The following is a 25866-nucleotide window of genomic DNA, read 5'->3' on the forward strand; positions in this document are numbered from 1 at the left end:
AGGTTGCACTCTTAGTGTGGAGCCCAACACAGGGCTCAGTCTCAGGATCCTGAGATTGTGACCTGAGCTGAAATCAAGAGTCAGAATCTTAACTGACTGAGCCATCCAGTGCAACCCCCCACCCCCCCAACAAAGATTTTATTTTTAAGTAATTCTACACCCACTGTGGGTCTCAAAGCCCTGAGATCAAGAGTTGCATACTCTACCGACTGAGCCAGCCAGGTACCCCTGGAAATAAAGTACAATTTTCATTTTATTTATTTATTTGTTTGTTTGTTTATTTTTATTTATTTTTTAAAAAGATTTTACTTATTTATTCATGAGAGACAGGGAGAGAGGCAGAGACACAGGCAGAGGGAGAAGCAGGCTCCATGCAAAAGCCTGATGCAGGACTTGATCCCAGGACTCCAGGGTCACGCCCCGGGCCGAAGGCAGGTGCTAAACCACTGAGCCACCTAGGGATCCCTAAAGTACAATTTTTAAAAGAAGATTTATTGCTTTAAGATTTTCCTGTGGCTTGTAGACCAGTTTTTGGTTTATGAATGATTATTTTCAAAGTAAGAGAAATATAACACTTTTGGCCTTTTTTTTTTTTTTTTTTCACTCATATTCCCATCTTGGTAATTGTTACTATTGTTTCTTTCTAGAAGGTTAATTCCTCAATTAAAAGAAATGTGGCTTTAAAAAAAAAATAAGAGAAATGTGGTCTGTGGTCTATTTTTCCTCTTAAATGCAACAGGAAATATCCCTGTGAGATTTGTCTTCTCATCCTCCTCTCAATTCTGTATTCTCTCAGAGTTAATGAAAAATTTATTATGATGGTGACATCTGTTCTGTGCTTTGTAGAACATGTTGGCTGAAGGCTTATAGCTGAGTCATTCATAAAGTTATTAAAACAATGAAGTTGAACAGTGTTTTTGACAAAGAAGTCCAGTATCTCTTAAATTTATATTTGGGCTTTCCATTTTGACTTCGTTACTTCCTTTGTGTGAGGACTTGCAGAGTGTTACAGTCTACCCATGTTCAGGTGTACTCCTGCAAAAAGAGTCTGAAACTTGCAGGTTGACTTTATTGTAGCATTTGTTTAGCAGGAATTATCTGCTGTTGAGACTAGGTGCTTTCAAGGGGGATGTACATACACTAAAAGCATGATGTGAGAGATTTAGAGGACCTGGGCTAGAAAAGCATTTTAAGAAGATGGACAGAATGCTCTGTAGAGTCCCTTTCAGCTCCAGAATATAATGAAATCTCTGGCTTCCAGCAGTGAGAAGTTTCCTTACCCAGTTGCCTGCAGGAGACAGACAGTGTGAAGGGAATCAAAGACATCCTTGCTGTGCAGCAAGCAGCAGGAATCCCTCACTAAGGCAGCCTTAGCCCCTGGCTGAAAGACAGATTCATTTGTTCGAAGAGCCCAGTGGATTGTGAGGCACACAACTTCATTCTTGTTTGAAACCAAGGTCAGCCTGGGATATGAGGACAATGGACTATATGAGAAAGTAGAGCAAGTGTAAAGTTTGCTATAGATTTAATTAAGGGATGATAAAAATGAATCCCTTTATATGCTAGCTTTTACAACTCACTTTTCATGCTATTCCTAGCTAAAGAAGCAAAATTTTGATTGCTGTTGTTTTTCTAAGTAAGTCAACACACAGTTGAATGTGTTTATGTATGTATAAAATTTTAAAGATTTAAGACTGCCAGCCTGGAATGTGTGCTGCTTTGGCATAGGGGCTGATTAGGTCTCTGAAAATAAGTATACATATATTTTAGAGATGAGCAGTGTTTAGAAAATATTAGAGGGCTTGTTTAAATGGTGTACAGTTTGAATTCAGAAGATTTCTTTGTAGGACCAACTTTCATTCTATAGTTGCTTCTTCAGAGGTAATAATGAAACAGGAAGCATAATAGATGGTGGAAGCTTTGAAAGTCTGGAAGTTTTTTTATTTTTGGTATTTTGATGTTCTTAAAATATCATTAGTTTAAATTTTAATACTCTTGAAAGCAGTGAAACTGCATTTTAAAAAATATTTTATATTTCTTTAGGAATTTAGGTGTCATCTTTAGTGAACTGGGAAATAGTATAGCTTTATTTCCAGAAATAATTTTAATACCACCAATATTTGGTCTTGAGAATTCTTATGTTGTCTATCGAGGCATTTAGTGTACTGGCATGCCTCAGTAAGCCTTTTTGAATGAATAATCAGTTTAAAATGAAAAGTTAAAATAAGATTATGATGCGGTCTGACTGTAATTGAGTCAGACCCATTGAGAGTAGATATGTCAAGTCATCTTCCTGAAAGTGATATCTCTTCCTAGAAAAAATGAGAATATCCATTATAACAGAGAAAAAAAGTTTTCACTCTCTCTACCAACGTTCTCTTAAAATCATGGTAAACTTTGCACTCTTTCACATGAAAGTAGGGCAAGGCTTTTGATTCAGTATATCATAGGTCAGTCAGATCTTGTGCAGACATGTTCAGAAGTTCTCTGATTAAAGTTTTTTGGCTTCTGAGAGTTGGTAGAAGGTCTAGGAAGGGGTTGAGCCAGCACGTGTGTCTGGAATGGTAAAAAAACAGGAAGTTGGATTAACTCAGAGTGGGGTCTGGTGCTCTGGTATAGATAATGAGATCAGATGATGTCTAAAACACAAGGTGAGTTTTTCGTTCTCTCACCTGGAAGTCCTCTCAGGTGTCCTGCAGTATGGAGTATGGATTGTCAGATATTTGGAAGTGGCCGCCTTGTAAGACAGAACATCAGTACCTAAGAGTTTTTTGGCTAGGTACCCTTAGTTAGCTATCTAGAAACCTTAGGCATTGAAATTAATTTAGGTTAGTGTCTGTCACCACACCGTGCAACCAGATTCTGATACCTAGCTTAACCCTGTTTTCCACCTTCATTGAAAGGGAATAGACTAGAATAGGGGGACAAGTTGCTATGACCAGATCTTTAAGGAACAGTGTGGAAGTGCCAGTTAATCTGCTTTGAGGTGGCGTGGAGGAGAGAGGGTTGAGAAACCGGAGTACTGTGTTGCCTATTGTCTGTCAGCTGCATCTGAAAATCTAAGGTAGATAAAAATAAATAAAATACATAAACATCACATGTATTTAATTCTGATATTATGTGTTTTATGTTTTATTAAATAAAAATGGGATCATAATAAAAGTTCTGATTTGTAGCCTTTATTCACTTAATGTTTCTTGAACTTTTTCAGTGTATGATAACTTTCCACTTCCCACATATTGTAAACTTCCTTCTGGGTCAATAAATACACTCCTACAACATGATTTTTATTTGGTGTATACATAATATTCTGTCTTCTGGATGATCTGTAATTTGTATGACCAATCTCTGTTGTTGGGCCTTTTTCCCTTTGCTGTTAGGACAGTGGAGTGATTAGCATCTTCTTAGCTGTGTTTTTGGACATGTCTTTATTTTTTCCTTAGTATAATTTCCTGCGCTTGAAATTGCTAAGTTAGTGATGTGCATGTTTTTCAGGTATTAAATAAATATTGATGAGTTGAACAGGAGAGGTTGTACCTATTACACTCCTGTCAGCAGTATAGATGGGTGACAAGCAGATAAAATTTATAAATAGATGAGAAGAAATTGCTGCTCTAGGGAGTTTAAAGTCAAGCAAAGGAAGTGAGAGGCAGTATGATTTAGAGAAGAGAGTAGGGATTTTAGAGTAAGATAGAATTGCAAATCTGCTGCTTTTGACCTCTGGCAGGTTATTTGCTGAGTCTGGTCCTTAGTTTCTTCCTCTTTAAAGCTAAGGTACCAGTCTGGCCAGAGGTAGTGTGAGAGTTAATGAGATCATGATAGTTGTACAGTGTGTGGCACACAATAGGCACACTGAAAATATGAATGTACATCCCCTCCTAGTTTACCTGTTTTTGTAAATTTTCATTTACATTTATCATTTTCATTGAAAATGAGATTAAGCTTGTAAGTTTAGTGGTCTCCCTAGTTCTGAATAACCATCCTCTTTGGACCACTGATGCTAATTGACAAAGGCTCAGATGTACTTAATTTAACTGTTTAATTCTCTCCAGTCTCAGGATTTGTGGATCTTGGTAAAACCTATTGGGATTGGGTTCAGACTGATCTGACCTGGAGCTTGCTGAGGGAATCTGTTCCTTTTTGGCAGCTGAATCTCAGACTGGGCCTAGTACAACTGAGGACCCATGTGGCTCTGCCGGAAATAGATTATTTTGTTACATCCTGTTCCCTGTCATGCTGCTTAGAATAGAGATTTTGCTCCTGCCACCCCCCATATATCTAATCCTCCTTTCCAGCTTCTGTGAGAGCTCTGAAAAACCTGTTGACATTTTTGAATCCTGGGTGGTAGTTGTGAAGTGGACAAGGATAATTTATTCCCTTTGGCATTACTCAGGACTAAGGTGTTACCACTTTGAGGTTTCCTGCTATTTTTGGGGGTTACTAGGTAAAATCTTTTTCTAGCATTCCAGCATTTTGACATATTTTAAACTACAGTTTAAAATGAACTCAACTAATTCTTGGGAAAAGAAATTTTTTTTTAAAGAAATTTTCATATAGAAGTTGTCAAGTTAGTATTTATACCGTATAACAACTTACATAATTTTTATATAATTAAGATAAAACATAACTTATTTTTTTAAATTTTTTTTATTATTTATTTATGATAGTCATACAGAGAGAGAGAGAGAGAGGCAGAGACATAGGCAGAGGGAGAAGCAGGCTCCATGCACCGGGAGCCCAATGTGGGACTCGATCCCGGGTCTCCAGGATCGCGCCCTGGGCCAAAGGCAAGCGCCAAACCGCTGCGCCACCCAGGGATCCCGATAAAACATAACTTAAAATTATGTGATGTAGTATTAAGCTTTATCGTAACTACTAGATGTTCATTGGAGAATACCCAGAATATATGAATGGATACAACAAATTCAGAAAGAAAAATCACCTTCATCTGTCTACCAAAGATAAATGCAAGATCTGTTTTGTTAGCCTCAGGTTCTGGTATCATAATCATTCAAGATGAGATGATTGCCTGGACATTGAAAGATTTGTTTTTTAAATTATTATGGGGTTTAAAGAAAGTTTGGGCTCTGACTTTGAGTCCTGACTTCACTACTGTTTGGTTATGTTTGAAGCTCTAACACTTGAAGATAGAATCATTTTTCCTGTCTTTCAGAGAAGTCTTTCACACATGGAGGCATTGGGCTAGTATTCCGTTCTTTAAAAGGCTTTGAAGAATGCCTTTAAATTGTGAATTAACTTTTATTCTACAACCTGATTACCGTACTAGGGTTCTTGGTTTTAAAAGCAATACAATTTTTGGTGGGAGTTTGCTCTTAGAGGTTGCTATCAAACATTTTGACAGCAGAAGCCTAGGTTTCTGAATCTTTAGGAGATGCTTTTAAAAGCTTTCTGTAGCCCTATTTTCATTACAACTACTGCTGCTGCTTGAAAAAGCAACAGTCTGATAATTCAGACACAATAGGTATAGTTCTTGATTTGGACGAATTTTAGTATTTGCTTTATTTGCTTTGAGGTGAGGACAGCCTTCAGCTAAAAGAATGGATAGATACTCTGTAGCTTGCACATCCAGGTTTAGAGAGCTGGAGTTACATAATCTCCTGGAGTTTACATATCCTGTGATATGGACCAAATCCCCACTCCTGGATAGAGATTCCCAGTGGAGAGTGTTAAGGCCAAATGGTAACCATAACATGGACCTTTTATTTTCACTTCTTCTGTTATTTGGTAGCCTCCATTTCATTATCATGTCACTGTTTGTTTTATATCCTATCTTACCAGTAGGGCATGGTGGAAGTTTTATTGAAAACAAACAAAAAGAACCTAGACTGGGCATGAAAATTGACTTTAGACATGTACTTCCAAAGGTAAGTGCTGGCCCTTGTATCTACTTTTTGTAACCTGGCTGAAAGAAATTTGTATTGATTGAAAAGTAAAAATGAGAAGCTGTCTTGTTAGATTCTCCAAGAGACTTCTGTTTCTATCTTCTCTTCAACAGACTTCTCTCTAGCTGCCAGGGATCTTTCTTTGAGGCTGGCTTGAGTTGGCTTGGCTTTGGCTTGGTATTTTGCTTTGTCCCTGACTTTTAGTCTAAGAACCTCACTCCTACCCTTGTCAATGTGTTGCATGACTGGCTTCTATCCTTTTGACAGATATGGTTGAAATAGTATATATGCTGAGTTGCTGAAAAAAGCTCTTGGGCGTGTTGATGGTAAATTGGACTGCACACTTGGGAAGGATTGGTTGTTTACTGGTGAGCTACATATATAGCACACAGTATAAGAACTGTTGTCCTACAGGATGAAGTCCCAAGTTTGACAGAATGGTTTATGAAAGATCTCTGTGATTTGGCCTCTCAGCTTTCCCCATCTCATACTGAAATACTTTAGTAATGCTAAATTAATTGCAGATCCTTGAGTAGGATGTGCCATTTCTTAGCTCTTTGGCTTTGCTTATGCTATTTATTCTGCCTGGAATGTCTTTCTTTCTCTTTTTACCCTGGCTGCCTCCTACTCATCCTTTATGGCTTAGTTCAGGCATCCTCCTCCTTTGGGTGAGTTAAGGCTGTGTGTGTGTGTGTGTGTGTGTGTGTGTGTGTGTGTGTGTGTTACACTGCACATTCTCAAAATTCTCTCCTATGGACTCTTGGACAAGAGAGAATGTCTTAATTGCTTTTCTGTCTGCTGATGTAAGTTCAGATATATTGTTTGTTGAATGGAATAGTATTTAAGCCACTCAATTATCTCAAGCATGATGATAGGAGTTAGATGACGCTAGTAATGATTCTGTGGGAGGTGGTTTAAAGAAAAAAATTGTAGGGGATTTATAGGAAACCCCTAAGTTTATATTTATTAATATATAGAAAATAAGGCTTATTTCTCAATCAGAGTGACATTAGAGAGACGATTGACATAAAATACCTCTTTGGGTAGCTTTTAAAGAATTGCCTCTTTGAGAAGGAATCAGGGCAGGATATTCAAAATAATCCCATCTAGAAACAGACCAAAGTTAGCTTTTGTGAGTTCTCCTTCAAGCCAGCCAATTAGAAGACAAGGTGCCTGCAACCACTTTTTTCCTTTTGATTTGTGGTTCCTATGGCAATAGGAAGAGAGCCTAGGACATTTCTCTCCTACCTCTTTTAATAACTTTTTGCTTTTGAAAAATGCCAAAAGCTATTATTCTTCTTGTCTTTACTGATTTATGGTGTTTCTCAGCATGGTGGCCCTGATTTTGGTTTTTGATTATATAGTGGGTATGACAAAATTAATAAACACTATCAGTATCTTTGACTAATGGTATTTTCTTTGGCTATAGAACCTGCAAGTATAATCAGTCTGAGTATTTGCTGTTAATATTAGAACCCTGTGTGAATAATTTCTTATTCTTCATAAATAATTCTAGTTAGAACACTAGTCATTACAAGTAGCTACATGTGAAATCAGAGCAAACATTTCTACCACTGGGTTTTCTACCCCTGAGAGGCCTCCCTTAAGTGTCCCCATTGTGACCCCCGTGGGTTTCTCTTGAGCTCGAGGCTGAAGTCTCAAGAGGAAAGAGGCTTAGTTTGTATTGTTGTTGGCTTAATAAGTAGGTCAATAAGCATTTGTTAAAGTTGGTAAATACCCACAGTGTTAGGGTAAGTTCTTGAGACATATTTTAATGATGAGATAGTGTTCCTCAGGTTTAAAGAGAGACCAGTTATCTTTAAAAAAAAAAAGGGGGGGATAGACACGATAGTCTACATTGTGAGTAGAGCTAATATGAAGAAATCTTTACAGTATTCTGTTAAAGAGTAATAGATAATAGTTATTTCACAAGTCAACATGGGTTTCCATCCAGGTTCCCAAATTTAAAATTAGAAGCTTTAAGAATCAGTTACTGCTGTGGTCCTAGCTGCATTTTAATGCTCTTAGGTTGATAAGTGTGAAAATTTTATTTTTATCTGTTATTTTCAAATTAGATCAATGTCTTCTTGGTCCGTTACACTTAAAAGAAGCCTTGTTTAGACTACCAGGTACATCCTTATGAAAAGATGGGTATATTTCCTAGAGTGGCATTTTCTGTAAAGACTATTTTTCAGCACAGTGGTTGGTTTCTTAGCTTCAAGGTAATTGAGTGTGAATGTAAACAAGTTCTAATACCTTTAATAAATACTAGCATTACTCTCTGTACCCCATGATGTCTTTCATAGATATTATAAAGATACATTCTTGGAAATTAGATCTTGAAAGGGTTCTTATCTTTTCCTGAATATACAATTTCAATATCAAGCTTTTAAAAGCATTAGTAATAAATGGTTAATATTTTGAAATTCTCAGGAAATTTTCTTTATATTGTTTTTCATGTGTTTGTAAGTATTAAGTCATTAGATGGTTAGGAAACCTTGGGAAGATGATTATTTTTCTTCTTTTGGCTTTAGTTTCTTCTAAAATCAGAGGTGGAAGTACAGACTAAATTATCTTCCAGTTCTGTATGATTCTTTGTTTTATTAAATGTGAAAATGTGCCTTTTTTTTTTTTTTTTTTTTTAAGTTTTGGATCCCAAGGCATTAGCAGAATCTAATCAGGGTATAGTATTGATATGCCTTCATAGTTTTACTATTTGAATTAAATACATATTAAGTCTTGCAGAGAGAAATTTTTTTTATGGAATAAATGAAAAATTGGTTTGCAAGTGAGCTTTGTTAATTTGGTATCAGTTGTTGAATCCAAGTGTAATCCTTAAACTCTGTTCTCAGATCTGAGTGATTCTGTGATTTGGATAATTATAAAGATTCCAATAAGGAAACCTAAAATTGAACTATGGGGGTGTTGGAATTTAATTTAAAATAATCGATGTAAGCAATGTATACAAATTAATATGTCTGGGCCTTTTCTCTGCCCATCTGCTTCTGATGCATACTGATGTAAGTATTCTTTTAACAAGCATTTACTAGATATCTCTGGATAGTGTTTGTTTTAGTGGAGAGAAAACAAAGTTTCTTAGAGTCAGGCAAGATTAATTTTTAGTCCTAATTTTATTATCAATAAGTCCTTGTTTTCTTGCACCTTGAACAAGTTGCTATTTCAACAAATCAAGCACTCCTTTACTGATCCTGGGATTCCTCTTCTGTAAAGTGGAATAATAACTCTCTTAAAAGAGTTTTTGTGGAAAAAAGTTTTTTGTGAGTGCTTACTATGTCAACTGTTTAGCGTTTAACAAGAGCTTGATAAAATGGCAGCTATTTTCATTATATTATTATACAAACCTTTAGCATCTTTTGTGGCACTCTGAAAGTGTTGGAGTAACAAAATATGTTTGCCTGAAGATTAGTGATAGGTTTCTATATTGGCTATGGTAAACTTTTCAATAAAGGCACATGTTGGAACTGTATGGTTGTTACCAAAGCTGCTCAATTTTTTATTCCATTTGATCCCTCTGGTTTTGTATTCTTTAAATGCCTTTTCTAAATAATCTCAATACTCAGGGCGCCGGGGTGGCTCAGTTGGTTAAGTGTCTGATCTCTTGATCTCAGCTCAGGTCTTGATCTCAGGGTTATGAGTTCAAGCTCTGAGTTGGGTTCTATGCTTGGGTGAGGAGCCTACTTTAAAATAAAATAAAATAAAGTAAAATAAAATAATCGATCTCAATATCGAGTTAAATTATAGGTGAGATGTAACTAGTAAGTGGCAGATGCTAGATAGGCACCCACATCTATTTGATTCTAAGCCTAGTTGTCTTTGTTTATAATTGGGATGACCACAGAATTTGTCTCCCAAACCAGAACGCTTTTGAGAATGAAAGTTATGCTGGGACATCAAGTATAAACCTGGACTGTCCAAGGAAAATGAGGATGTCTGACCATCCTAATTATAGCTAGGTTAAACAAGTTTATGATGTTGAGTCTGAACTTCTGGAGTATTTTGGTTGAATCCACACACCCACCTTCAGTTTTAAGGCAAGGTCCCTCCCACCCCCCCTCGGGTTATTGTTTTTGCCATAGTAGATTAATTGACCTTAGGTCTGCAGAAAAAAGTACTTATTGAATACCATAAATAATCTGGTGGCTTAAAAATACTAGCCACAATGTATATGTTAATTTTTATATTTTCCTTTTTTCTTAATTCCCTTGAAACCAGCAAGCTTTTAAAAGAGAGTAGGAATGGGTAAATGAAACAGTCTTTAAGTTCTTACTTGTGTCAAATGAACTTTGTAAACAAAGTCTAAAATTAAAACCGTCACACTCCAAAGTTTTTTCTTTGGAAAGGCAGAGATGTGGATGTCACTGAAAAATCAGATATGTTTTTAATTAGCTCTTTTATTGCCTATATCTATCAATCTATCACTCATCTTTCTTATTCCTTTTGCCTTATGTCTCTAGGTGTCCTGTGGTTTTATTTAGGGAAGTACAAAACTATATCTACATGGTAAAAATTCAGATGATCAGAGTTTTTATAATAGAAGCATCATAGTCTTGTAGAATTAATGTGGGTTTAATAGCAGACAAATGAAGGTTCAAAATTCTGGCTGTCCCTTCCTTTGCTGTGTGTCCTCGTGCAAATGATTTAACTTTTGAGCCTCCGTTTCTTTGCTCTGGTATGGGAATTAGAAAACACATTAAAGTCCCTGGCACATAGTATGTGATGTAACAATGGCAGTTATAATTATATGACACAGACTAGAAACCGTTATTTTTATGAAGTTATAGTCACAGTCTTACCACTAATCTTGTACACTCAGACTTTCATAGTTCCCTTTAGTGGGTTTTCACTTAAACATTTTCTCTCTCCCTCTTGATTCTGTTTGCTGTGTCCTGAGGAATTAGTGATTGGCAGCAGAAACCTCCTTTCTTTAGGACAGTAAGTGGGCCCTCTCCCAGGGTTTCAGAAGTTGTCTAGGACCACCATCCCTGACCTCCAAACTGCCAAGGGTACATCCTCTGCCCAACTAACATTCAAGTTGCCTGTGTGAAGGAGTGATTTGTTGCGGCCTCTAACTGCTTCTTCTCTTCCTTCCTTTTTGTCATCCTGCAGTGTTCTGTGCCAAGGTCTTTGTGGCTAGGCTGCGCCAACCTGGTAGAGAGCATGTGCGCACTGAGTTGCCTGCAGAGCATGCCCAGTGTCAGATGTCTCCAGGTGCCTCTCTTCTTTCTTGTTGTAAATGTGTTTTTTACGTATGCCATGAACATTTGTTGAAACTTGCAGTAGTGTGTTTAATCCAATGTTAAGTCTGCTAAATGTTCTGTGTAACCCTCTGCTTTTCTCCAGCCTGGGTGCCCCACACAGAGGAGTTAGTACCAAGAGGGGCCCCTCAGAGAAAATGGGTCTTTGGCTGGGCCCAGTTCTCCTCCTCTTTTTCTGCTCCTGCTTTTTATTCTCCCCTCCCCTCCCCCACCTTGAAGTTCTGATTCTCATGTTTAATAGTTGTGCATGTGCCCACAAAACCCTGACATTTTCCATTTGGCTACTTTTAACAGTTCTTTGTTGAGTTGGGAGGGTTTCATAATTAAAGTGGTGATTTTTCTATTTTGAAACTCATCCTTTTGGCATGCTTTCTCTCCCTCCTTCAAAAAAGGAGTAGGGAGGGAATTACTAATTGCATAAAATCTCAAATTGAAGTTTATTAAAGGTCACAGCTTTATGCTGCCAATAATTGTCAGTTTGGGCCACTTCCCAAAGGCCAGATCTGACACCTGTCCTCAGGGTCCACCCAGGTTTCCAGGCCGAGGCTGGCAGAGAATTCCACAGATAAAAGTAAAACTTTTTGGGGGTGGGGAGGGGTTGCTCAGGAAAAAATTATTAGCAAGAGTGTGGCCGGAGTGCATTCACTTGTTGGGATGGATTCTAAGGGAGCCAAGGCTGAAAATATTGTGGCTTTATTGGGGAAGTTCTGTTTAGAGAAAACGTGTATTTAATTAAGTATGGTTTCAGTAGCTATATTCAGTTTTCATCACTGCATATTCCACACAGTTTATTATATCTTTAAAAAGCAATATCAAATTTCTAGTGTCTGCCCTGTTTTAACAAAACACTGTGAATGAAATGAGGAAATAAGTTAGAGGGATATTATTGATGGCATAGATGACTTTGCTGTTCTCGAGGTTATCTTCCTACCTATGTTTACTGTCTCTAAATGGAGTGAGGGAACCAGGAAGGAGGAGAATTTCTTTTATATTGGGATTGTGTATTTTATTTACTTACTAGCAGACATTCTGAGTAGCATTGGTGTGGTTATTGATTCAAATTGCTTTCTTTAGAAAATTGTACTGGAACCTCACTAACACAATTAACTAGAGAGTAAATTCAGTATAAGATCAGTTGTTGTAGAGTCTGCATTAAAAGGCAGTACAGCACTCAGGGCCCAGGGTGTTCCAGTGAGGCTCCAGCGTAATGTATATTTATCTTTGGAAAAGCAGCTTCCCTGCATGCCATGTAACTTTAACAAAAATGTTCTTGAAATGGTAGACATTATTGCATGGACTCTCCTTGGTGTTAAATAATGGATATTTGCATTATATTCCTAGTGTGTTTTTCTGAAATGCTTATTACTTGAATGTTTAAAGTTAATTTTTAGTGGGGCGTGTGAGTTTTTTTTTCCAGAAATTTAAGTAGGGGAAGAATTGCAGTGCAGATTGAAGTGCAGATTGTTCTCGCATTCGGTTAAAAAGTAGTTGACCAGTGGGAAGCATTATTCAATATATTTTAGTATCAGTATTGTGAATTCTTTGGAGGTGGGGTGAGTGGGAGGAAATCTGGGTTCTTACCTTGTTGAAAATGGAAACCCAAATGTGTTCCAAGTTCTTTGATTTAATCTCTACCAGTGAAAATCATGTAAAAGAAAAAAAATGTAAATTTTGCCTTGAATGGACCTTGAAATACGGTGAAATACTGAATGATACTCACTGAAATGTGAATGGAGCAAATAATGTTTTTAGAGATGTATTGGGAATTTTGTTTATTTAGGTTTTTATTTTCTTTAGTATATGATTGAGAGTCTGCAGCACAGTGAAATGAAATATGTACTCAGCTGATTGGAATGAGCAAATCATTACTCTTGTTTTGTTTTGTTTGTGACTGGAAAGTAAACATGTATTAAAGAACTTAGAGGATTTCCTTCCTGTCTAGTCATTGGTTTTACATATACTGTTTTAAGGCCAGTGTTCCTGCTCTCTACTTCCAATCTGCAAACAGTGCTACAGTTTAGTTGACTTAATGGGCTTGGGTTTCCAAAGAATGCCTGTTGGCTTATATGCTACATCTTTGGTTTATCACAAAGATGATTCTTGCTTGACATTGCACATCTCTCAGTGAGCCCATTGTAAGAAGGCCTCAGGTGAGAACGGGTTACCTAAAGAGCTTTAATGTTACCTACCTTAAAATGATCACACTGGACCCATTGCCAGTTGGAACTTGAGCCAGTTAGCTTGTCTGTGTGGCTGAAGTAGTGTACCTTTTGAAAAGCAGGAATAAAGGTAGTAGTTCCCTTTAAGGCTATGTAATCCCTCCGGGTTCTGCTGGCTGTGAGGAGAGAAAAGGAAACAGCTAAGACTGAAAAAATAAAAATCACTAATTTACCTCAATAAACTGTTAAAAAAAAAAAAGACCACTTGCCATCCACAGTACTTGGTGCTTCACATATATTAATTTTGTGACAGTACAGTGAAGTAGATGTTATTATCTCCATTTTTCACCTGGAGATATGTATAGCTGTTAAGTGGTAGAGCTGGCCTTTGAACCCCAGCTTGGCCTGATTCCAAAATTGTTCTTTCCTCTGTGCTTGAATGCTGCTGTTTCTAGAATTTTCCTTCTTAGTTTAGTTTGTGCAAATTTTACTGTTGAGATATCTGGTATATGACTTGTTTAGCCATTATTTATTTGAAAATAAAAGAAATGCCTGCCAAATATTTGTAGGTGAAAAAAATTGCATTCCCATTGCCAATATGAGCCCTCCTGAATCTTAAAGCTAGTGAGGTTCCTGAATGGCTTTTCTGTGAGAAATTTACTGAGCATTTGGTATGGGCCAAGGCCTATACTGGTGCTGGACACATAAAAATGAACAATACAGACTTATTCTCTACTCTGACGGAATGCCTTGTAGTAAAGCAGACCTGTGAATGAAAATGACAAAATTACAAGTAAAGTCTGTGAAAGAGAAAGAAAGTGAGAGAGAGAGAGTGTGTGTGTGTGTGTGTGTGTGTGTAGTAAAACTGAGAAGTTAGCTAAACGTATGTGTGGTTTTAAAAAATGTGAACCCAGGGATGCCTGGGTAGCTCAGCGGTTGAGCATCTGCCTTTGGCTCAGGTCGTGATGTTGAGGTCCTGGGATTGAATCTTGCATCATCAGGCTCCCTGTGAGGAGCCTGCTTCTCCCTCTGCCTATGTCTCTGCCTCTCTCTCTGTATCTCATGAATAAATACACTTAAAAAAAATCTTTAAAAAATTAAAAAAAATGTGAACCAGTTTAAAATAGAACTCTCAACAGTTTTTTTTTTTTTTTTAAGAGCAGTTGAGCTGGAATATCTGGATGTCTCTGAAAAAGCTGAACTGAATCAATATCTTAGTTGGTTTTGCTCTCCAGATGGAAACCGTTGATTGTTACATCAGATAATCAAGAGTTCAGACCATATAGCATATTTGCTAAGACTCTAAGACTAATATGGCACAAGAATAATACTAATGTTAATGATACTGTGTATCCTTTATTTTCCACTCCTTTTTATGTGTCAGGATCTAGGCACTAGGTTATTTCATTTAATCCTTATGGAGAAGTTATCTGTGATCGCTTTTTGGTATATGCAGTTACTGAACTGAAGTGATTTGCTTAAGGTTACACATTTATCTAAGTGGCAGAACTGGGTTATGAACATAAGTCTGGATAACTACAAAGCTAGTGCTCTAGTCACCATGCCTTAGTGATAATTTCTTGGCAACTGCCATTTTTAGGTTGGAACAAATTCTCCTTTATTTCTAGTGTTAAAAGGAAAGCTAACACCTAGAATGTAGAGAGTTCCATGTAATGGACTGACAAATTTTCTTGGGAATGCCATTTGCAAGCTCTTGGCTGGGGAGAGTGTTCTCAAGGGGAGGACTGATGATTTGGATTGACAGCAAGGATCACGTGAATCAAATTTTAGTGCCTTCTTCCTTCCAAGTTCTAGTATGGATACTGCTGGACAATCAGTACAACTTTGTGATAGCTGCCTTGTTTCTTTTCTTACTTTCAGTATGGATAGTGAGCCACAGAGGTTTAAGAATACTACAGTTGGAACTTACAGGATAAAAGGATATTTTTAGATATGGGCTGTAGCTTGGTAGAAAGAATCCTAGCTCTGGAGCAGACAAACCTTATTTCTAGTCTTCTACCTGCTACTTTAGTAACTTTGTGACGCTAAGTAAGTTATTTAACTTACCTGAACCTTAGTTTCCTCATCTTAAGAACAGAGAGAGTTATTCTGGATTTTGTAAAGTAGGGGAAGGTAACAACTACCCTTTACTGATTGCTTGTTGTTGAGGGGATGAAAATCTCTTTCTTTCTTTCATTATTTCTTCCTGGTTGCCTACTCAAGGACAGGGAATTCCAGTCTTAACAGTATTAGATTCCATTCCAGGGCAGGCTAAGAATAAGTTAAAGGACCAGGCATATGATATGGCCTCTCCTGTCAGGTGTTCTCTCCTTTTGTTTGAAGCTGTTTCCTTATGTCAAGACATGGCTATTCCAACTCACTGGTTTTGTCTCTTTACTAATGAACATTGGGGATTTATCATTTCTTGTTGCATATCCTGTTGTACTCTGAGGCCACTGTGAAGGCTTGGAGTAACCTTCTGGATTGTTTAATGGCACAGTCTGTTGTATTTTATGAACATTAAAAAAAACACATTTTTTTCTCCTTATAAGAAAATTTACAAAATATCATTACTAAAAAAATCATTGGTAAACTCGCCACCTGGAGAGAACATTTGTTGCTGTTTTACGGTCTTCCTTCTGTCTGTTAGGTAAGGAGGAATCCATCAAATTGTGCTGTGTTATTATAGTGATGGTAATGATTGTAACCAGTGGTGTTTTAAATGTCCCTTGGAGTCCCAGAGTTTGACTTTGGAGTCACTAGTGAGGTAAAGGAGGGCCTAGCATAGTGCCTTACTCTGGATTTATCTGTATTATGTTGCAGGGCTCTTTGTAAGATTTTATGTGAAAAATTTTACTGTGGAAATTCCCAAACATAGAGAAAAATAAAGAGAGCCATTCAACTCAACCTTGAACAGTTTTTCAAAATCAATCCTATTCTTATTTCCATTTTCTTCTCCAACTTTTTTTTTTCCCCAAGGCATTTTAAAGCAAATCTAATATGGCCTAAAGAGTAAAAAGGAGTTTGACAAATCACTGTTTCATGTCAGCATTTAAAAATGGCTCATAGACTTAAAAATATGATTGGTACTGAAAGTTATAAAAGACATTTAAAATTTCCTTTGACCCCAGATCTCACTTCCCAAAGTATCACTTAATAGTTTCCAGTATCCTTTTAGACAGAAGCTTAAAAAAATACAAATGGAACCATACTATACATACTGTTTTTCTTTTTTTTTTTAATTTTTATTTATTTATGATAGTCATAGAGAGAGAGAGAGAGGCAGAGACATAGGCAGATGGAGAAGCAGGCTCCATGCACCGGGAGCCCGACGTGGGATTCGATCCCGGGTCTCCAGGATCGCGCCCTGGGCCAAAGGCAGGCGCTAAACCGTTGTGCCACCCAGGGATCCCTCCATACTGTTTTTCAATTAATAATATATGTTGACCATTCTTCCCTGTCAGCATTTAAAGCCCTCTAAGACCTTACTCTTTTTCATAGCTGCAATAATATTCCATTATATCGTTTATCATTTAAAAAAGAATTTGGCCAATTCCCTATTGAAGGAACTTTACATTTCATTTTTTTTTTTGTATCCTAGCACTTCACTTCACTAATTTCATTGAACATTTAATTAGGCTTACATGATTATGTCTGCAGAATAAATTCCTAGAAGTACAATTACTTGATCAAAGAATATCAGTGTTTTATTGTTAAATTATCTGAATATAGAAAAGTTTAATAATCTCTCCCTTCCAATCTTCCCCTGCACCCAAATATTAACAGTTTGCTGTCTACCACTGTGTATTTGGGTTTTTTTGAGGGTATGTAACTACAATTAAGGGATATCCCCCCCCCTTTTTTAAATAGGGAGAATGGGCTCACCCTAGAAAAACTGCATAGCACCTTCCTTTTACTTCCTTTATTTACTTAACACTATATTGCAGACATGTCCCCAGATTTATAAAGTCTAAATAACTTCCACTAGTGATACTTCAATCATTCACAGATTTGGTGGGGAAGGGGGGTGAGAAGGAAGAGTACAGCTTTTTTTTTTTTTTCCCGTTTTTGAATTACTACATACATATAGAAAAGTGTAGAGATCTTAAGTGTATAGCTCAGTGGTTTATCACAAAGTGGGTGGTGCATTTTCTGGTTAGATAGGGCTGAACTGTTTTCCTGGAGATTGATACATACTTATTGATCGATCGATTGATTGACTGATTATTTATTATTTATTTATTGTGAGCTCATGTGAGCAAGAGAGTGAATAGGGGGAGGGGCAGAGGGAGAGAGAGAATCTTAAGCAGGTCCACACCAGTATGTAGAGAGAGTCCTACACAGGTTTCAGTCTCACAACCCTGGGATCATGACCTGAGCCAAAATCAAGAGTTGGATCCTTAACTGACTGAGCCACCAAGGTGCCCCTTGGACCATTTTATTTATTTTATTTATTTTATTTTATTTTATTTATTTATTTTATTTTATTTTATTTTATTTTATTTTATTTTATTTTATTATTTTATTTTATTTTATTATTTTATTTATTTTATTATTATTTTTTATTTTTTCGGACCATTTTATAGTCCAGTCATTGCCATAAGCTATAGATATCATCACAAACATGTTTAAGGTTTACTTTTAAAATATTATTAAAAATAATCTACATTTGTTCAAAATTAGACCAATGATAAAAAGTGGTAAATAGTAACATGATGAATTAAGACTGTCTATCATCATTTTAAATCATTGCATGACATTCCATTGAATATTACTGGTTTGAAAGTGCCCTTTTATCCATATCAAAACAGCTTCCAGTTTTTGAGACATTTTAAGTGATGTTGAATAGGACATCATTTTAGCTAAGTCTTTGAGAATTTTTGTGATCATTTCTTTAGGTAAAAGAGTGTGCCCATGAAAAATAGTTTAGGTGGTAAGTTGTACTTTTAAGAGGCTGGGTCAAATTATACTCCTAAGAGCAGTGGATAAGAGATTCTCTTTTCTCTCTCTCTCTCTCTCTCTCTCTCTTTTTTTTTTTAAAGATTTATTAATTTACTTTAGAGATAGAGCATGAGGGGGAGTGTTGGGGGACAGGCAGAGGGAGAGAGAGGGAGAGAAGTAGATTCTCTGCTGAGTGTGGAGCTTGTCTCCACAATCCTGATACCATGACTTGATCCAAAATCGAGTCAGACACTCAACTGAGTAAGCCACCCAGGTGCCCAGAGAGATTCGCTTTTCACTATACCTTAGATGGCATTAGACATTTTAATTTTGTATTTTTTTTTGCTATTTTGATAGATGAAAATTTTTTTGATAGATGAAAATGTTAAAGTAATATGCTATTTAGTGTACATTTATTTGCTTGTTAGTGAGATAGAAATATATGTATGCATATTGATTTCTTGGACATCTGTTTCTTATAAGTTATCTCTTCATACATTTTCTCCATTTTTTCTATTGATGGTTTTTTAAAAATCTGATTTGTAGGAATTCTTTTTATATATTACAGTAACTCATTTATTGCACATAATTTTCCCTAGTTTGGCATTTGCTTTTCAGTTTTATTTTTAATGCTTTTTACTTTGAAGAAATTTTGAAAGGAAGTTTTCCTTTTTATGTAGTCATACTTACTCCTGTCCTTTACTCCTCTAGTGGTTTATGGCTTTATGGTCTGCATTTAAATTGTTCAGTTTCTGTGTGATTTATTTTGGTATATGCCGTGAATTAGGGATCCACATTCTTTCTCAATGGCCATTCTGTTTTCTGTATACTATTTACTGATCTTACTTTTTTCCCATTGATTTGAAATCATATGCTCATGTTTCACTTCCTTGTATCGCATGATGCCCACTCACAGAAGTCTCTTTTCAAGCTTTTGTTGTTCTTTATGTCCCCAGTATCAGCCTCATCAGTCATCAGCCTCTGTGGTCCTCACACTTTATTGCTGTCTTTTCCATATAAATGCCAGTTTCACTATTTTGTTAACGATGATTGGCTTTGAAAGTTCAGTGCCAAGTGGAAAGATTCATTTTAACATTTTTCTGAAAGACTGATTTTTCTCTGTTCTTAATTGAAATTTTTAGTTGTTTGTTTCTCATCATTTCCTTTTTTTTTTTTTCATCATTTCATGTTATATTTTCTTAATGGAGAAAGGTGTCATGATACTACAATGCCTCACATATAGTACCGCACTGAGGAAATCACATTTCCTATGGAAGAGGGCCTCTACTATGGAAAAATTAAAACTACATCTTATGTTACTAATAGTTTTAATTTATGGTTTCTAAAACATTACATGATGATAAGATTTAACAGTATAATTTGAGGATAGGGAAGCAAGCAAATGGCATTCAGACTGTATTAGAAAATGTCTTTACTTTTTCCATGAAAATGATGTCTTATACCTCATTTAACAGACATTTATTATGTTACTTCTAAAAATGCTGGTTTTATGTATTTCTGTTGATTTATATAATTCCATTTATGAATACTTTTTCATTGCAAAAATTTTGAGAAAAGTATGAAAAAGAAATGAACCGTTCAGCCATAATCTCATTTCATTTTAGTGTCCAGTCTTTGTTTTTTCTTCTTGACATTTTGTTTCTATATATGTATATATATATTTTTTTCTTTGTTGATATATAGGCCTATACTCTATATAATGAATTATAACCTGATTTTTATCAATACGGTTCATATTAAAAGGGTGTTTTTAGTAACTGTATAGAGTTTCATTGTCTGGGAGTACAATAATCAGTCTCTTTTGATGGATATTAAGGTCACTAAATTTTAGCGTCTATGATGAATTGCTCAGATTGTATTATTCATTGGAAAAATTCTGAGTTAAAGGATACGACCTTTCTTAGGTCTTTTAAATTCTGACCAAACTTCAATGAAAAAGATTACATTACAGTAGTTCCCCCATCATCTGTGGGGAATACTTTTCAGGACCCCCAGTGAATGTATGAAACTGCAGATGGTACTGTATGTTTTTTCCGATACCTATATACTTAGTAAAAAGCTTACTTCATAAATTAGTCATAGTAAGAGATTAACAACAAAAACTAATAATAAAACTATTTTAATAATATACTGTAATAAAAGTTATGTGAATATGGTTTCTTTTTCTGATTATCTTATTGTACTTATCTATCTTCTTGTGATGATGTCAGATGATAAAATGCCTACGTGATGAGATGAAGTGACATGAATGACAGTAGGCACTGTGATTTAGTATTAGGCTACTGATGACTTTCTGATGACATGTCAGAGGAGATTATCTGCCTCCAGACTGCAGTTCTCAGTGGGTAACTTAAAATACAGAAAGCGAAGCTGTGGATAAGGGGGACTGTTGTATTCTCAACAATGTGATAATAGTAGAAATAAATGCCCAGTGTAGAAAACTGGAAAACATAGGAAAGCATAAAGACCAAATTAAAAATCACTCTTTGTTTACTCATTTGTTTTTCTTCAAGCAACAAATATTTATGATGCTCCTACTGTGTATTAATGTAGGGGATGGATATAGAGTGCATAAAACAGACAAAAAGCCACTCTGTCTTGGAACCTAAATTTTAGATAGGAAGCAAGGAAACCGAATCTAAGGTTGGCTAGTGGTATTAGGGTTTTTCAGAGAAACAAAACCAATAGTAGATATGTGGGTAGGTAAGTAGGTAGGTGGGTGTATGGGTAAATAGATATTTTAGAGCATTGGCTCAGGTGATTTTGGGGACTAGCAAGATTTAAATTTGTGGGGCAGGCAGCAGGCTAGAAACTCAGGCAGGATATCTCTGTTGTAGTCTTGACGCAGAATCTTTGCTCTTAAGACCCTCAACTTATTGGATGAAGCTCACATGCATTATGGAGGATAATAGGCTTTACTCAAAGTGTATCAATTATCAATGTAAATCCACAAATACCTTCACAACAACCTCTAGACCAGTGTTTGGCCAAATAACTGGCCACCATGGCCATTTTGACATATAAAATCAATCATCACAACTAGTGACTAAGAATAGGTCAAACTTTGGAGTTAGGGATCCAGAATGGAAATAGGCAGTTCATGACATGAAGAAGGAAAAGGTGAGTGTGACATTAGTAAAAATGGTAACAATCTTGTCAAGGCAGTATCATTTGTATCACTAATATCTAACAAGCATTTAATCAGAGGTGGTTTGGGCTTTGGAGTGCCTGATAAGGTTGGAAGATAAAAATACATGTGTCTATGTGCAATAATGAAATGCTTGCAATAGTGATTCCTCAGGAAAATCATTCAATATAGCACTCATATTATGTGGAAAAACTGTAAGTGTATAGGGAACTCACAATTAATGAAAACTTCTACCAGTCACGTTACTAGACCCTTTCCCATATGTTATTTTTCTTAATCCTCTGAACAACTTTATAAACTAGGCGCTATTATGTCTCTTTTATACGTGGGAAAATTGAGATTCAGAGAGAGAGAAAAGCTTATGACTTGCCTAAGGGCATACACCTACCTGCTAAGTGGCAAAGTCAAGATTTAACCTAGTCTCTCTAGTTCCAATATATCTTACTGCCTCTTTTTTTTTAAATTTTTTATTTATTTATGATAGTCACACAGAGAGAGAGAGAGAGAGAGAGAGAGAGAGAGAGAGAGAGAGGCAGAGAGAGAAGCAGGCTTCATGCACCGGGAGCCCGACGTGGGATTCGGTCCCGGGTCTCCAGGATCGCGCCCTAGACCAAAGGCAGGCGCTAAACCGCTGCGCCACCCAGGGATCCCATCTTACTGCCTCTTAAAACAGAAACTATTTTCATAGAGATGATTGTTTTTTTAAGTTGTAAATAGAGTTTTTAAAATCTTGGAACAATGACACAATAGGACAATTACGCATAGGCTATTTATCTTATTAAACCAATGGTTTATATGGTCAAATATCTGTTCTTTAGAGGCCTTCTCTGACCACCCAGCCTAAAGTAACTAACTTCCTGCTTTTCACTCTGTTCCTTTACCTTGCTTTATTTTTATTTCATAGCACTTAGCACTACCTGAAATTATATCCCATGTTTTTCCCCCCTCCTTGTCTTTCTCCCTGACCAGAATCTAAGTATTATGAGTAAAAGGGTCTTGTCTTGTTCACTGCATGATAAACATATGCATTTTCTAGAACAGTTCCTGAATAGGCATAATAAATTGGAATGTGAATAAATGGCTATCTTTAAGCTTTGTTAGGATTATATGGTGTAGTGGTATTTGCTGCTCTAGCTAGAACTGTTTTGGATTTCATTCTCTGAGTTCTTTGAATCCAAGTGTTCATGTGAATTGAAGAGTATTTTGAGTAAAAGTTGATCTTACTTTGAAGACTAGCTTGTATTTTTGTTTTGTTTAAAAATACTCTTTTCTGATTATAAAAGTAATACATGTATATTGTAGAATGTTTGGATGAGAGTGGGAAGGAAAATGAGAAATAATCCTCAATTTAGAGACTGCCATTCTTATTATTTTGGCATATTTTCTCTCAGTATTTGATCCATGTATATATTTTACATAGTTGAGAATTTTTTATGTATATATAATTTCGTATGCTTATTTTACTTGACATGCTTTGTACACTTATTCAGGATGATTGTGTTAATGTCTTATTACTAAAAATTTCTCAAAAACATTTCTCATGACATAATTTGAAATTACCATGTAATGTATTTGATAAACATCACATGATTTGTCATTTTTCTGGGTGTTTAGAATCTTCATTTTTAATTACTAAAAAACTAATCATCATCTTTGTGCATAAATCTTTGCCTTCATTTTCAGTGACTTCGGATATGTTTCCAGGAGACATACTGTCTTGTTAAAATTGTTTTCCAGAGAGAGTTTGTATTTCATTGAGCCTACAATAAGATTAAACATTATTTTGGAAAAATTTAACAAGCCTATTCAGTAGTATACTTTAAATTCACAGGCCTCTTTACAAATGGTACCTCTTTTCTCTGAGCAATTTGAGTCTTTGCTGGGTCAGCTAAGGCATGGCCTACTGAAAGAAGATCTAACACTCCTGGATATGCTTGGCCAAGGAAAAGAATTTCAGAGACATTTTCAAACACATAGCAAGTGTGCCAGCCTATGCCTTCCTGCTGAATTGCCTGGGTGCTATGATGGGACTTCAAACTGAGATCATTCAGTTAGAATGATGTTATTCAGAAAATACTTAAGAAAGTATAGAATCTTGTACATATTTACTGAGTGCTATGTACCATGTACTGTTTGATGGCCTGGTAATACAAAGAACCAACTGCCAATTTTTGTAGATAGATTGTACATAAAGACTATTTACCCTGTTGTACGGGAGGTTCTTTCTCCCCTGTCCTCCCTTTAGAAAACTAAGAGTCAATTATTGGAATTCTTGTAAGATTTCTTTTATTTTTTTATTTTTTTATTTTTTTTTATTTTTTTTTTTAAGATTTCTTATATTATGGGATGCTTCCCAGCTATTTAATTTGGAGTAAAAGGCAAATGTTAATCCATTTTTTCGTGAACATCATGCTTCTGAAGATTATAGATAATTTATTTTGTAGTATATCTGTCAATTTGTGTTTGTTTCCTTATGATTAGAATTATGTTATACATCTCTGAAAGGAATATCACAAAAGTGATGCAGTGCTCTTCTCGTTGCATCTGACTTTGGTTTTCCTCACTACTAATAGTGATCATCTTGATTACTTGAGTAAGGTGGTGTCTAGCAGCTTTCTTCACTGTATGGTTATCCTCTATCCCTTTGTAATTAAATATTTTGTGGAAAGTTATTTTGACCTGTATAAATGTGCTCATTTCTACATTATAAATGTATAAATGTGCTCATTTCATTAGAATTTCAATTTATTCATTTATTATATCAGTATAGATTTGTGGTTCCTATTTTGTTCAGTAGTTAAGATTTGTTTTTATCATTATTTATTTTGGTGGTCAGGCTGTTCAAAATTTGGTTAGTGGATGCCCTTTCAACTTGGCTCCTATATATCCTTTTGATCTGTCCTCATAATTCTTTAAACACTTCCTTACTTTTCTGCTGCAACAAAAAAGTACCAGGCTCATTTTGTATTTTCCTATACTCAGTGCTGGGATGAGTCAGTTCTCCAAGGAGCGTTGGTTTCTTTTAGTGAAGAATGATATTTAAATCTTGGTGGTAGGTGTGCTTAGTGGTACTGGGAGTGTTTTTAGACCCTCTCTGCCAACCATGTTAGGTAATATATGTATAATTTTGTCTTTTTCTCTATAAAAAAATTTCCCTCCTTTTCTGCGCATTAAAAACCATGAGTTCACAATATCTCCAATTCTAGTCTAAACTTATAGATTTCATTCTAGCCTTATGTAAACTGTAACACTTTTCATTTTACAGTTAAAAAAAAAAATTGGGCTCAATGCCCAGCATGGACCCCAGTGCGGGGCTTGAGCTCACAACTACGAGATCAAGAGGACCACTCAGGCACCCTTGCTTTTTTTGTTTTTATAACTCCCTTCTCTAACAGTGAGAAACCTGACTTCTATTTTCCACAATATATTTACTCAGTTCTAGAATGTATATTAAGTAGTTTTAGAATTGCTCACCTACACTACATCACTGAAAAATAAAAACTAATTATGCTGAATATTTCTTTATAATTAAAAAATAAGTCTTTTGCTTGTGGCTCTGTAGTCTAACTACTGAGTTATAAGAGTCACTTGATTTAGTTTTTCCCCCACTATTAAGTGTAATTCATTTGAAATATAGTTTTATATCTTTCTGCTGTTCTTCCATCTCTCCCAATCGTTGTCAATTGTATTTTTGAGTTTATAAAGCATTTAATGTACCTCGTTCTACAAGCAGGTGTAGTCATCCTTTCTGTCCTGTTCTCATTCTTCCCATTCTGTCCACTGTGTAACCAGTTTCATTAGTTTCTGGTTTATCCTTCCTGGGTTTTTTTAGTGTACTAACAGGTGCACAAATGTATATTACCTTATTTCTGCTTCTTTCTTCTACAAAAGATGTATATAGATGCTTTTTTTTCCCACTTGACTTTTTCATCTAAAAATGTACCTTATAAGTTATTCTTTATCAGTCTATAGAGGCCTTGTAAGGATGCATAGTATTACATTGTGTTGATATGCTACAGTTTATTCAGCCAGTATCAAATACGGGCATATAGGTTGTTTCCAGTTTTTTTGAAATTACAAACAGTGCTCCACTGAATAGCCTTGTGCACCTGTATTTTCATAATGTTATTTAATTACAGTGTATCTTCAGGGAAAATTCCTAGAATTGGGATTGCTGGGTCAAAATGTAATTACAAATGGAATTTTGTTAAATATTGCCAAATTATCCTCCAAAAGGGTTGTATACGTTTTCTTTCCCACTAGACACATATAAGAGTACCTGTTTTCTTGCTGGTTCACTGACAGAATATTTGCCAGTTTTTTTTTTTTCCCCCCAATATTTGCGAGTGTTAGGTAAGAAATGTGTAGCTTTGATCTGTATCTCTTAAGAGTAAGTCTAAACATCTTTTCTTATCTAA

General features: G+C 35.8%; 1 protein-coding gene across 12 annotated transcripts in view; it reads left to right on the top strand.

The window, feature by feature from the left end:
• The window catches only part of FBXW11 (F-box and WD repeat domain containing 11), a 124853-nt gene that overhangs the window by 26594 nt on the left and 72393 nt on the right, over positions 1-25866 (top strand). For 5 of the 12 annotated variants that reach the window (XM_025434246.3, XM_025434247.3, XM_025434250.3 and 2 more), the window contains exon 2: positions 11031-11132. The exons of 5 other annotated variants lie outside the window; for them this stretch is intronic. In XM_025434246.3, the coding sequence (XP_025290031.1) occupies positions 11031-11132 (102 nt within the window). Of the gene's footprint in view, positions 1-5799; positions 5886-11030; positions 11133-25866 lie in introns of all 12 variants that reach the window. 2 more of the 12 variants (XM_035715154.2, XM_035715156.2) reach the window with 1 other exon arrangement.

Source organism: Canis lupus, chromosome 4 (genome assembly GCF_003254725.2).
Source record: "Canis lupus dingo isolate Sandy chromosome 4, ASM325472v2, whole genome shotgun sequence".
Taxonomy (NCBI): domain Eukaryota; kingdom Metazoa; phylum Chordata; class Mammalia; order Carnivora; family Canidae; genus Canis; species Canis lupus.